This window comes from Cheilinus undulatus, linkage group 18 (assembly GCF_018320785.1).
Source record: "Cheilinus undulatus linkage group 18, ASM1832078v1, whole genome shotgun sequence".
Classification (NCBI taxonomy): domain Eukaryota; kingdom Metazoa; phylum Chordata; class Actinopteri; order Labriformes; family Labridae; genus Cheilinus; species Cheilinus undulatus.
This window is the reverse complement of record NC_054882.1, coordinates 30,561,726-30,576,669: the sequence shown is the minus strand read 5'-3', so window position 1 is coordinate 30,576,669 and position 14,944 is coordinate 30,561,726. Positions and strand designations below refer to the sequence as shown.

Below are 14,944 nucleotides of genomic sequence, written 5' to 3'. Positions count from 1 at the left end.
AAATCTATTTCTGTGGAGGCTCTGTGGAGGCAGATATTAAAAACTCACATTTCTCACTGAGAGTCATTTCCACAGGAAATTTGGGGAAAATATCCACCCAAATATTAGTTCAAAGAAACAGCACTTGTTTTCCAAAATCTTGCAAATAAAATTCCAATATTTCATTTGTCCTTACATGACTGAGGGTTGTCTCAGGGGGCAATGGGAAAAGGGTCAAATGAACGATTGATTCCCACACAGTATTATATAACTCTTTCACAAGCTTTGATCAATAACAGCTTTACATAATGTAATGATAGAAAGAAGGAAAGCACCTCATCTCATCCCTTTGCTGGACAAGGCAGCATAATTTTACCCTCAAAAGGTTTAATTAGCAACTTTTCCATTGCTTGCTATTCTAATGAAGTGATGTTAAATGGATTTGCCCAGCAAGTACAGAGAGTGCACACAGCAGTGTGCACATAGGGCTTTGTTAGCCATGGATGAAGGTCATCCACTTAGCTAAAGCATATAGTATATTGACACACTGAAACTCCTGATGACTCTGTGAACAGCTCACTGCTCAAACTTAATCAGCTCACAACACGTGCATTCCAAGTTCTCTTATTACAGTTCAAAGATTCTGTTAAATGCATTATATCTTTAGGGAACACACAATGTATGCTTTTATAGTGCCTGAAGCAGATCCATTAGTATGCCATCTCATAGTCAAAAGCAGCCTAATCAGGCCTTTGATCAGACACACTCATTTGCATTGGGCCTGTGCTGGCTAACACTGCAGGTGCACTACATTCCTGCCAGAAAGGAGATGAGAAGAGAGAAACGACTGATACATTTCATTGGCAGAACACTCAGATCAGACACAGAGGATTCTTTAAGGGCCCCAGCAGAGGTGCCTGGAGAGTAGCACCACATGGTGGAAGAGATGCGAGAGTAGAAGCTAATGTTGAAGCTGAAACACCATATATGTGGGTTCCTTTACCAAACAGTGGTCTGCAAACGAAGAAGAAACAGAGCAGGCTGAAAAGCTGCACAGGAGTTTACTATTGGAACTTTCAGTCATCTGGGAATATGCATGAGAGAAACTTCAAAGGTACAAAGACAGACACTACTTTAATGCTTCTAAAAATTTTGCTTTTAATAAATAACTGTTTGAAATGAAGAGAATGAAGGGCACAGAAACATACCGTTTCATGATATCCAAATATATAAAATCTCCCCTTTTTTGAAAAGAAACCACATTTCAAATGCCACCCTTGATAAGTATATACACACAGTATGTGGTTTCTGTTACAGTATTCAATTTAGTCAAAGAGAGGATTGAAGGATGATAATATGGAGAAAAAATGATATATGAGCCACAGACAGTTCTTTTTAAAGCCTTTGTTGGGTGAGGAGGTTGATATTTGACCATAGTTTAATCATAAATTTACTGCAACCAGCCAAAAGAACAGGTCTGTCACATGATGCAGTCAGCAGTGTAACAGTGCAATAAGTAGCAAGCTAAACTAGGGCCCTATGAAATCCCTTTTATTTTTTTTTTGAAATTCTGTTTTTTAACATTTCCACTAATTTTACCCTAAAAAAGTGTTTTGTTTATGTAAATGAATATAATGTTCACTAATTAAATAGAAATAACCTTAAATTTATTGCAAAAGGGCCACAGTTGGCCCAGGAGCCATTGTTTGGATAACCCTGATATAAAATAAATATAGCCAGTGTAACAGTCAGATATTTCCAACATTTTAAGACACATCCACGTATATAATCACATCCTAACTGATGTTTAGAATGTAAATGAAGAAATCCTTCTGTTCTCTCAAACACAGAGTGATAGTAACTTAATAAGAAGGTCACATTAAAGTTAAATGGTTAAAAGTAAACCTGTTACAGAAACATTCTTTTTTACTCTCACATGTAACAGTGCATGCAGTTTGACGCTGCATTGTGTTTTTACTCCTGACTGTAACAGTTCTCTCCTCATCTCCCTCCATACATTGCTGTCTGTCTGTCTACATCATATCAGACCGCTACGTTAATACAGACACGTATTGGCTCATTAAGCAACCAAAGGGAACTACAGTATCTGAGGGAGGAATTATTAAGCTAACTGTTACTTGAATGTAACATCATTTAGACAACGGGAGTTCATCAAATCTGGAGTCCGTGCGCATCAAGTTTGAAGCCCTTGAGAGGTGAGCAGGTCCTCAAGTTGTGACTTCAGCTGTGTGCCTCGCGCACAGACACACGTCTCTCTCTATGACTCTCTGGTGTGGTGAGGTGGTGTGGTGAAGATGTCAACTGTAAGTTAGTACTGACTAAGCCAAATAGATGTTCTATATCAGCTGCTCAACTGGAGCCAAATATGTTAACATTTTTTTCCTATTGGTGGCTTCATCCTATATGGGAGGGTTTAGTTTACAGTTTTAAATGGGCAGCTTTGAGGAGTTAGTCAGAGGAATACATGAATAACTGGATTGGCCCCACAATGTATCATCCTCTATGAGCAATGTGTTCACAGGGAATGATTAACATACAACCACGCTAAAGCAATGATGCTGAGCCATCATGCAGTCATTTGGTGAAAAACACCCCTATACATGCAAATTGGCCTTACTGCATTAAGCATCTATTAATGAGGACAGTAATAGCAAGGCATATCTAGAGTAAAGATTAACCTACTGTCTGTGAGAGCTAATGGAAGTACGCTGCAGTTTTTATGGTGCACAAGCTTGCACAACTTTCCAGAGATCAGGAAACAATTTTACTTCTGTATGAATAAAGAATACATGACGATAAATTATACTTAAATAAGGTTGGTAAATATTACTTTGACACTGCTATATGAAGACATAACCAGGAGTTAAATCAGTCTGTGACTCCCAACGGCTTTTTTTAATCCATGTGTAGCACTATTACACACAACAAGCATGTGGCTGTTTTCTTAGGGTTTCCTTCATCCAGAGAGGAAAATTAATCAGGGTGGTGCTTAAGTGAGCATATCAATATTGCCTTTAATTAAAAGCACTGTCTGTTGTCCTGAATGTTTAACATGGATTGTCAGAATCAGTGCAGGTGTAAGCGGGATTTGATACACCTGTAGCAGGAGTGGGCAGGAGTGAACAGCATGGCAGTAATGGTCAGAAACCCAGTAGGAGCAGGCGAGATTAAGAAAAGAGTCCCGCGCACGGCTCTAGTCTTCATTAATATGTCAACAGGCTTGCAATGTATCTGAAGGAGGAACAGGAAGCTCAGGAAAAGTAAAGAATCTTAACTCTTATGATCCATATTCAATACAAACTCTTATGCATGAAAACATATTCAAGAACAATAATCATCAGAAAAAGGCTTTCCTGTAATTGTAACAACTTGGTGCATATAATTTCATTATAAATGTCACTGTGCCAAATGCTGCATGAATGTCTCTCAACTTGGAGTCAGGGTCAAGCTGTGTAACAGATTGGGGCCTATCCATCCAGGCAGAGCACAGTGTGAAAGAGTCATGGCAGAACTGGCAGCCTGACCTCAACCCAGTTTGAGCCCACACATGAGAGTGTGGCTTATCTCAACAGCTTAGAACTGTGGAGCGCTTAAACTGGCAACTTTCACTCTTCTTCATCAGGAAAGCCTAAAGTTATTATCCTTAGATTCCAGATTTAAGGGAAAGGTTCCATCACACCAAAGGCTAAACCTATTAAAAGACAGAGCCAAAATTAAACAATGAACAATGTTCCCTGGCTTTCTTCTATTCCAGCATAAGTATAATGATGCAAACAGAAAGCCACAGAGTCTTACTGTACTTATGCTACAACAACAATATCAAGAATCAAAAATTAAGATTTCAAAACCAGCTATGCTTATTTCAACTTGTCATACAAAAATAGGTTTCAGTGAACATGCCTCAAGCATTTTATTTCTACATGCTTCAGGTGAAGAAAACACAGTTAACAACACACTTAATGGAGGGTAGGAGAAAATGATGGATTCTCAGGGAACTAAACCATTTTATTGATATAATCAACACCAGATTTCAGCCCATTAGAGGTCTTTTCTTTCTGCGTTTTTAAGGAATTTATATTTTTGTCAACTTAAAACACCAAATATTACAGAACCATTTAAGTTCTATTGGTCGAGGTATAGCCTAAATAAATAAACAAATCTAATAATGCCTAACTTCTTCAATTTTCATCATTTGTGGGCTCACACAGGGGAACAGTAATATGGAAGACTTTGGTGCTAAGTAAGTATACGAAGTGAATGAAGGGTTTTTTTTCTATTTCACCAAATTGTCATCTAGTATGTTGATACTGCTGCCAGCTCTTTATCAGTTCTGCTTATTCTGTAAGCCAAAGATAAGTGTTTATTTTCCTTGGGCTTTAAACCTGGACATCCATTACAGATTAGCGGGAGCTTCAGCATTCAGAAGGCAACATTACACATAAATCCACTTGGAGACCAACACTTGATAACAAGTGGTGCAACAGTAAGCTGTAGGTCCTAGGCTTGGTTTGTCTATTACAAAAGCAAGACAGGTAAACAGTGCAACCAGACAAACTGGTTTTCCCCATGCTGTCTTAAATCACACCGATATCATCCACTTTAAAACACAGATCACTAGTGTTCTCCTATCTCTCACTTTCCATCAGGCCTGTTGCTGAAAGAACAGAACCTTTCACTCCACACCGCACCATGTGATTTATATCACACAGTGTTTGACTTTTGTGGAGCCAGGAAGCTATGAAAGCACAACAGTAATACAACAGACCAAAAACTTACATTTACAGACCTACAGTTAAGCCTTGCCCTCCAGCGATGTGCACGAGGTAAAAGCCAACACTGATACAAGGTTAAAATGTTTTGGACACGTGTTCAGTGGATTTCTTGACATCGGGGGTGTCAAACTCAACCACAGCAGGAGCCGAAATCTGAATTTAGGTTCAACCTGAGGGCCCAGCAGGGTCAACATTTAACCATAAACTGTCAACCTTATTGTCACAGTTAATGCATTAATGGGGAAAAACGCGTGATAAATGATTTTGAGATTAAAAAAAAAAAAAAAAGTCAAAATGATATGATTTAAGGCACAAAATCTGAGATAAAAACTCAAAAGTTAAAATAATGTTTTCAAAAGGCAAATATATGAGACAGAAAATAAAAATCATCAGTTAAAAGGTAAAAATATGAGATAAAATACAAAATTATGAGTTTAAAGGTTGAAATATGGGATTACAAATCAAAGCTAGGAGTCAAAAAAGGTCACAGTATGAGATAAAAAACAAAATGTTGAGTTTAAAAGGTAGAGATATAATTTAAAATTTAAGATAGTGAATCTAAAAGGTTGAAATATGAGATGAAATTCTAAATTGTGAGTTTAAAAGGTCTAAATTGGGATTAAAAGTTAAATTTCTGAGTTTAAAAGGGCTCCTCCATCCACCTCACTGTGCCCTCTGCCCGCCTCAGCACCATGGGGAGCAGAGCTTTCAGCCGTGCGGCTCCCCAACTCTGGAACTCACTCCCACCAGACATCTAGAACATTGACTCTCTCCCTCTCTTCAAATCAAGACTCAAAACCCACCTGTTCAGGATTGCTTATTCTTCGTAATTTCTTTGCCCTATTTTATATTTTATATTGTGTTTATTGTACTTGTTTTAATCTGTAAAGTGACCTTGAGTGACTTTAAATTTATAATTGGAATCTTAAAGTTCACAATATGAGATAAAAAGTCAAAGTGCTAAGTTTAAGTGAGAATTTTGAGATGAAAATTGAAAATATTGAATAAAAACACAAATAATTTCTCTCCCTCATTCCTTACTTTTATCTCATTATTTTTACTCTTTACTGTTTCAAATTTTTATGACTTAACAAAGGATACTTTAAATCTTTAAGGTTAAATTTCCCTGTCTATACTGGAGGAAATTTGCAGACCTCAGACCTGTGGGCTAGTTCTAATTAAAATATGATATGATTCTGCAGGTCAGGAAAAACTGCACCACGGGCCGGATTTGGCCCTGCGCCTAGAGTTTGACACCCCCGGTTTTACATGTACGCTGCTCAAAGTGATCTAAGCCTGCAGCTCTCCTCTCATTCTCAGCGTACAGCAAGCAGATGAAAATGTAATTATGTGCACTTTAACATTTTCCTGACCCCTTTATGCATACAAATCAAGATAACATAAGAAAACAATTATAAATTAACTTCTTCACTGCATGTGCCAAAAGAAATTTACCCTATTCTGCACTGTGTTTTCCTTTGTTCATTTTATCATTTTTACCAGTCTATAAACAAACCTGTCATATAAACTTCTATGAATCAAGGCAACTTCTATCAAGCTGCAGCTTTGGGAATTCTGCTCATGGTCAAAATGTTTCAGAATAAATATCACTGTGTAAAAGTGTGCCTGGTGAAAACTAAAAAAGATTTAAATACACGAATGAGGACACAAAATATGATCTGGAGTGGTGCAGAAAATACACAGATTGGCTCCATAAAATAAATCACAGATTCATTTTAGCTGATACCGATATCGATACAGTTATTTAAATATTTTTCACATAACTAAAAATTCAGTCTTTTGAACACAATTTAAGGTCTGAGGATGAAAGAAGAAACCAACTGTTTTTCCTAAAACACAGTTTAAAATTTAAAGAATGAGGATGAATAGAGAAAAAGACCTCAACTTACATAGGTCTGTTGGTGCAGCCTAAAACTACACTAATTATTGGTATATATGGCCAAATTTTACCATCGATATGTGCTGATATTCACAGCCAAAATATCAGATGTAAATATCTGCAGAAATTTTGATAGCGTCACATTATTTGCTGCTGGACAAATAATGTGACGTTAGACCAGTGCATTAGACTGATGCAGTGGTACATCATTCATCCCTACTATCTTTTAAGGTGCTTTCACATCTGGACTTGTTGCAGAGGTTGTTCAGAAACACTTTTTTTTTTCTAGTTAGTGCGAGCACAATAAACAAAGCAACCCCAACAATAACAAATAACTGGTTTTCTTACCAGTCTCCTGTACCTGGTAGTGTAAGGAGTAAGAGTAACGGTATTAGAGCTACAAGGCAATTTTGATCACAACTGACAATAAAATAATCATTTGCTTGGGCATTAATTAGCATAAAAGCAGCAATGAGCTAATGTTACTTATTGTCCTGTCAGAAAAGCGTAATGCAAACATAAACAACATTGATTGGTTCAACAACTCTTTAAGATCAAGAGAATTTTGTCCAGTTCAAACCCAGGGAATTCGTCCTCCTTGTTACTAGAACCTCAACTTTGACAAGCTAGTCTCTCTTTTAACATAATACTGTCAGTTTGTCTGCAGATACCAATAGAAGTTACAATTTAAAAGTGTGACCATGTTAACTGGTGACCTTTAGCTTCCTGTGTGTATGATTAACAAAGTTACAACAGATATTGAAAACGGCAAGAGCACTCACGAAGGCCTCCTTATTTATTTTGCATTACAGTACCAAGCTCATCAGATGTCGACTGAGCAATTGACCTCCTCACCACTCTGATGCAAACCACAACTAATTTTTTTAGCAGGTTCACGAGCTTAGCGTCTTGGAGGGAAATGCACATGGCAATGTTGACCTAATTGCTGGGAAAATGAGGTCTGCGATGCAACATATACAGCAAAGGCAGCTCGGTATTAGTGAGTAGTTTATACCGTGCAATCATTAGAACTGGAACAAAGCCAATGAGGCAAGCACTGTTAAAGTCCATTCCTCACCAACCTATTGTTCATCTTTTCAATGACAGCACCCAAACAATTAAAACATACATAATTTATAGCATGTAATGCTTTGGACTGCTTTGGAATTCAAAAAACATTAACCAAAACTAATTTGGATTTAGATATTAAAGGGTTTTGTCTTGCTCTTAATCTATTCCAAAACCATGCTATTTGACATTACTAGATCCTTTAAATAATGCTGATTCTGTGGATCAGGAATCATTTCGGCTTCTTAAGAAGACCCATAGATAGCATGGTGAGGGCTAGACACCAGGGCCATAATAGCAGAAGCTATTACTGTAACAGGCAACCCCCATCACCTGGTCTCAATTAGCTATAAATGGTGTCCCTGACATCTCTTTAGAAAGCCAAACACTAATTCAAACGGTTTATTTTGTGATATGAACTGTCTCATTTCGGTCAGTTGTGAATTTTGATAAGTTTGTACTCACCTTCATTTTTTTAAGAAAAATGCATTTTTGTCTAAAAAATATCATGGATGAATGAAAAGGCTTAATTCATCCATGGTTTCCTTCTGTTACTGTGTTTTCATTATAATGGAAAGACATTGAATTTAAAATGATGTATAACTGCATAACAATGAAAATCAGGAGACATGTTTTGTTATCCTTCATCACGATAGCACACAGACTCAATGTCAATCAACTCCACTGTGTCACAGCCTGTAAAAAGAAACCAAAGACAAATCGCTTCAAGACCCTGAAAAGTTAATAAAACCCCTTTATGATTGCTTACGATGATGGTTATATTGCACCACACTTGAGAGCAGATATCATGTCTACATAGTGTAGAATAAAAGATGATAAGAGCCTGAAGTTATTCACAAGTCTAAGCTGAGTGTTTGACAAAAGAGGAGAATCAGAAGTCGAGTGATCTCAGCCTTTACTTCAGCCACATAGAAGGCCTTCTTGAGAGCCCTTCCAGTGTTGTGCTCATTGTTTCCTTTGGTGCTTCACCTTGTGATTTCCTCTTATAACATCAGCACTTTCAGTTGACCCCAACTCCAGCAACACTTAGAGCGCACAGAGAGAGAAAAGTAACTGTAATGGTGCTATATTTCATTTCTTCTGAAGCTGAGTGAAGAGCTTCCTTAAAAAAATATATCATTTAGCTGCAGTGAAAACTCACTACCAAACAAAAACACCTGTTATCACAATCAACACTTGCACACATGAATTGTTGTCCCCAGGCAGGTTAACAACAGCTTCAGAATGAGCTTGTTTACACCAGTTAAAGTGAAAAAAGGAGACAGGCAATGACCACTTAAGATAAAGCTTGCTCTATTCAGCTAATTTGGCAATGTTGTTATTTGTCCTTCCACCAGAGTGCCCATGCTAACCCTTACCAGTGGGAAAGACATTAGCGCTAGACACTGAATCACCTCTTGACCCAGCAGGGCTGACTAAGCTTAAGCTTGCCTGGCACTCTGTCCTCTAAAAGAAAGTACAGAAAAGCGGTATCTGCTTGGGGGAGAAAATGGTATACCCCCAGACAAACCTCCTGCAGACTGCTTGTATTTTGTTAATCAACTTCAGTCCTGTCTTAGAACATACTGTCAGTAGTTAAAATAGCGAATGCTACAGCCAGGAACAGTGCGATAGCTGTTTGTCTCTCCACTGAGAGAAGTGATCAGGTGGTTTGTTGGGCTCCTGTAATTAACAACCTCAGCCAAATCCAGCCAGGCATGACCAACAAATTAACATGCAGCAGCTTTCACCTCCATCCCACAGATCTGTTCAGTGAGCAGAAAACCAATACAGGGCCACTCTGAAAATAGCCCAGACCACAGATCGTCCTTTCAGCTCCATTACAACTCGTACAACTACTAGATTCAACAAGCTTTATAATGTGTCTTCCAGTGGCACTGCTCTCTTACCCACCTAGCCATGTTCATTTTGACAGCTATTTCTAATTTTAGTCTTAGTCTTACAGATAAGTTGATCATTGGTTTTATTCACATTTTAGTCATTTATAAACTCTACAGTTTTAGTCTAGTTTTAATCAACGAAAACTCAAAAACATTTCAGTCCAGTTTCTCATGGAAAAAAGGCAGTCACTTAGCATTTAGTCATAGTTTTAGTCAACAAAACTAACGCTGCAACCCAGGCACTAGTCAGTGCCTATGGGCAGCTATTTTATTTGTAACTTGATGTGTTTTAATGGTTACATTTCTTGTTTTCAATTGTTTTTTTTGTACTTATGTAGAACTGAGCTGTTCTCTGCACCCTTGGCACACTTCCTGGGGACAATAAAGTAAATTTATGCTTATCAAGTAATCTTATCTAAACATTTCAGTTTTCCATAGCAGAGTCACAGAGACAATGATGCAAAGTTTACAAAATATTTTGCTGCAATTAAAACTTGCTGGATGGTGGTTAGATTGGTGTTTGGTAAGGTTGACAAGGTGTCAGCTCAACGTCTTTACAATTATCCAAGGATACAAAGAAATGCTTCTACCAACATCTTCTGTTTGTATTAGGAATGTACAATATTGAATTTTGCCAGTATCCAATATGCAGATATTTCCAACTTATTTAAGCAAATATGGATATACACATCTTTTTAATCACTGTAAAGAACACCAAGTATCCTCTGTGCAAAGAGAGGCTGAGTCAAGCAGAGCTGAGATGTAGATAGGCTGGTAGCGGTTTTATGTTTGAGTCTTCAATCACAATGTTTACCGTTCACGGTGGGCCTCCTTGAGTGTGTAGCACCCTAGGCAACCACCTTTACCTGATGGTACAGTTGGAGTTTTAGCTATATTTGAGGTCAATATGTGATATGTACAGCTGATATGCATGGCCAATATTGGCTGTAAATATCAGCAAAAGTTTTATAATCTGCTGATACTGATACCATGGTGATATTATTGTGCATCACTACTTTTTCAAAGAAAAAAAAAACATAGTAATGAGATAACCTAACTGCACTAAATACAGTTTTACTGTTGATATATGAAAATCCTCATTGCATGATATTTGTCTCCACAGGCTCTCTATTATCAAGGGAAAATGGCTCTGCTTGCAAGTATAGTAAATATCATGATTCATAAAAATACTAAATGCTGACTGCAGAGAAATGGGCCGACAATAATCTCCCCAAAGTCCCTCTGCTGTCTGCCATAACACCTCGTCTCTCATCACTGCTTCCTGTCCACACAGGAACCAGGAGTGCCAGGAGGAAATCCTTCCTTAGCTGAAAGCATGTTTAAATCATGGTGATTGGTTGGGGGACATCAACATGAAGAACATACTATCAGTTGCTGGACAAACAGACCAGCCTTATCTCTAAAAGCACATGAGGGAAAGAAAAACAGGGAGGACTTGTAGAGCTGTGTACTGACCTTCACTCTTGCTGAACTACTCTTGACACTGAATGCAGAATTAACATCTATCCATATTAATTTTAGTTTTTCTTATGCTTCTGAAAATTAGTATGGTGATAGTCTCTGTTAAAGATATGCCACTGCATAAGCCGCCGCCCCCCCCCCACACACACACACACACTTCAATTTCACTAGCCACACATGGGCCTGTTTACTGTCAGACCTGTTGAATCAAAATATCACTCAAATAGAGCCTGTCTGACAAAGTGAAGTAGGCAAAAAGATCTCAAAAAGCAACACATAGCACTGCAATCTAAAGAAATTCAAGAACAGATCAGATGGATAGTGTTACAAAGCCATTTCTGAGACTTTGGGACTCTAGCCAACTCTAGTGAGAGCCATCATCCACAAATGGAAAAAACTTGGAACAGTGGTAAACTTTCCCAGGAGTTGCTGGCCTACCAAAAGAGTGCATCAATTACTCATCCAGGAGATCACAAAAGAAACACAAAGAAGAAAAGTAAGCTTCAGTAGCATGAGCAGTGAAGTTAGGAGACCTGGCAGTTTCTTATCCCTCTCCTCAACTTCTCTGTGCTGTTTTTAAAAAGCCTCTGGATATGAAAGCAGAGCAGGTTGAAGACATTAGTGATACTAATACATTTTTAAGGCTATGCACGAATACACAGAAGTAGAGAACATCGGTTGCGAGTAAGTATTAAAGTGCTCTCCTTAGGCTCCGTTACATCGTCCCGTCCTGTTTACATAAGCCAGTCAGTCTGTGGTCTTGGACTAATGTACACGGTGCATGGATTTGCGCTGACTATTTACAATTAACCAAGTGACTGTGTCATAGTTCACTTCATGGATCAGAAATAGGACACATTTCTTTGCTTCCTTTTTTGGCTCATGTTTAGTACACCGCAGGCTGTATCAACTGTTACAGCTAGTTCTAAATAACACTAGCTGGAACAAACATAAGCTGCACAAGAGTCAGCTAAAGGCAACAAATGAGGAAATCCCGACATTAAAAATCCGGTACTTTATGAACTTTTCCAATAAAGCAAACCCATACTGAAACATGACCCTAAAACCAAGATACCAACCAAACCGTGACCTCTGTGTACTGTTACACCCCTTGTATTAATATATGTGAGATATCTTGTATGTTGCACTCATATTTGAGTGATAGTTATAGATTTTTTTTTTTTTAACCATCAAACTATGTTCCATGAGAGTGTGTGGTGGCATGTGTATTTGCGTTTATTAGACAGGATGCCAACAGGAGTGGGCAAATGCAAAGGACAGCTTGTAAATAAACAGAGGCCAGAGTTTTCCCTCTCCTAGCCTTCTGTCCCATGAAAGAACAACTGTGAAGAAGGTATGCATCCTATGTATTTAGAAGAAGCTCAGTCAGTGAATGCCTCTCTTTCTAATGTGTGCATCTTCTTTGCATCAACTTTGCAACTGACCACTCCTCATTTAACAAATACAGCCCTGGGCGTAACAAGAGCGGAAGTTTATTTGCTATTTAAACAAAGGGAGCAGTGTGCACAATAATGACAGCTACATCAGGTGGAAAATAAGAAATGCACCTGTACTGTGCAAAGATCTATGTTACAGGCATAAAATAAGCCCCTAGTGTTTATTATGATAAATGATGTGCATATCAGTCTTGGCTACAATGACTTTGAAAATGTGCTTATTGGACCTGTACCCTGCATCCCTAACATTACAGCTTTACATCCTTCCTTACTATAAACAAACTTCAGATTATTCTTTAGCAGGAGTGACCTACTTTGACAAAAACACTAGACAGGCAAACATCATGCAGCCCATGCACTTAATCTTTACATTTTGGAATTCAATCTTCACATTTTTCTTTCCCACAAGGCATACATTAACACTGACACGCTTTCTCTGTGGTGCAAAGACTTGTAGGATAAACTCCCAGTACTTTAAAGGTAACTTTGGTCATAAGAGAATGAGCCAACGCAGGTGGGCTGCAATAAATAAGGTATGAGTGGAATTAAAGTGTATTTGGGATTATGCTGGTTTGCCCTTTGTTTTTACATTTAAAATGAGGGGTTAAAGGAATTTTTTGTAAGTTCTTAAAGTATAATTACCATGAATCAATGAAAAAAATGGAATAGAAACAGATCTTATTACCTGTCATAAATATGTGCAAGAGAAGTAAGGCTGCTGCAGAGCACATTCATGCCTCTATTAAGGAAGGCAAGGCTGAAAGGAGAGCTTCACAACAGTTTTACGAGTGTCATAAATATTGTACTTCCTAGTGCAATGAAGGAAACACGTTACTCAATCAGTGTGTCAAATTTACTTTTGTCATGGTTGTCATATTATTTATTTCAGGGTAACTTGCAGTAGCTTCACAACTGGATGAAATGTTTCCTCTCTCTAACTCAAAGTTGAATAAAAGGTGACATGTGTTAACTACAAAAAGTTGAGCTACTGAGTTGTATATAATATTTATTAAAAAACAACCTGGTTGACACGAGATTTAATGAAAGAAAAACGTCGTATTTGCAGCTGCTTCACAACGACTCATGATCTGACAAGGCAGCATCAGTTAGCATTGGCTAGCTAGTTAGCCGTCAGGGGAGCTAGCTCCAATTTGCTAGCATCCATGCCTAAACAGTGCCTCTTGTCTTTCGCTGACAAATTAAAATGATAACAGAGAACTGGAGGAAAAGGTCAGACATTTCAAATTGCACTGGACGTTTCATTATTCATTTTATCTTCTCTGTCAGCTAGCTTGCATTAGTCACCGCAGTGACAGCCAGCTAACCTGACGCGTTGTTTGACGTTAGCTGTCGGCTGATGCCAGCTAGCGTGCTAGCTTGGCTAGCTAACCGTCGGCGATGCAGCATCAAAAGCCCGGTGTCATTACACTCACCTAACAGTGACCGGAGGTGTTTGAGCCGGGTCAGCACATCCTTCTTTGGGTCCAAAACTTTCTGTGTAGATTTCTTGACGTCTCCATGCACCCTGCGAGTGAACATTCCGCTTTACAATGCAACCGTAAGGGCTGAAATCACCTGTGTTTCACCATACACCGAGACTCCAGTGTGACTGTCACTTCCCTCACCACCACTCAATGCCTGCTCGGTAAACATTCATCCGACGACCGCTAGTGTCCTGTTTTTTTGGTGGGTGTGTAAACACGGAAGCGAAGCCTGGCCGAGAGGAGTGGTTGAATAACAAGAATACGCCTCCTTGTTCAGAATGGATACATCGTGCATCCCAGTTGTTTTTAGTGTATTTCTTTTTTCTGCATCAATTAGCCTATCAATATACCTCTACTGCTCTCCAAAAGGCAAGCTTTGCACGTTGCATAAAGGGTTCTTAGTCCTGCCCAAACCCCATGCAGATACTTGGAAAGGACAAGCTTGACCACAGTGTCCTACAGTAAACTTTAGGTTCAGCTGACTCTCATCAACAGTCAATAACATCGACGTCGCCAGCTGCCATACAATTTAGATGTGATAAAAGGAGGTTGGGGTCTGATCGTTATGATGGCCCCCAAGCGCCCTCTGGTGTTTGAAATGGCTCAACAATACAAAGAGATGATTTGAAGTCTTATTTTTGACATCATTTATTCATACAACGCACTTGTAAATGAAGAGCCACTTTCAAAGGTGTCCCGCAGAGTATGACCTTTATGGCTGATGTTTAAATATCTAATATTTGGGCTCTTACTGATCATCTTAGGCAGACCTAAACGCTCCATGACCCCAAAAATACAGGCTCCGGCCCCCCTGTGTCAGAGCTGCTGTCAAATGTTTGTGCTGGGATGGTTTTACTTAGTGTCATATGAAAGCGGTTCT

General features: G+C 38.6%; 1 protein-coding gene across 3 annotated transcripts in view; it reads right to left on the bottom strand.

Annotated features, from left to right (window-relative positions):
• Window positions 1-14,533, bottom strand: part of ralgapa2 (Ral GTPase activating protein catalytic subunit alpha 2) — a 124,502-nt gene extending 109,969 nt beyond the window's left edge. For 2 of the 3 annotated variants that reach the window (XM_041812392.1, XM_041812393.1), the window contains exon 1: window positions 14,014-14,532. In XM_041812392.1, coding sequence (XP_041668326.1) covers window positions 14,014-14,119 — 106 coding nt within the window. In that variant the 5' untranslated portion in view covers window positions 14,120-14,532. Of the gene's footprint in view, window positions 1-14,013 lie in introns of all 3 variants that reach the window. The other variant, XM_041812394.1, reaches the window with a different exon arrangement.
• Between the last annotated feature and the right edge of the window lie 411 nt (window positions 14,534-14,944).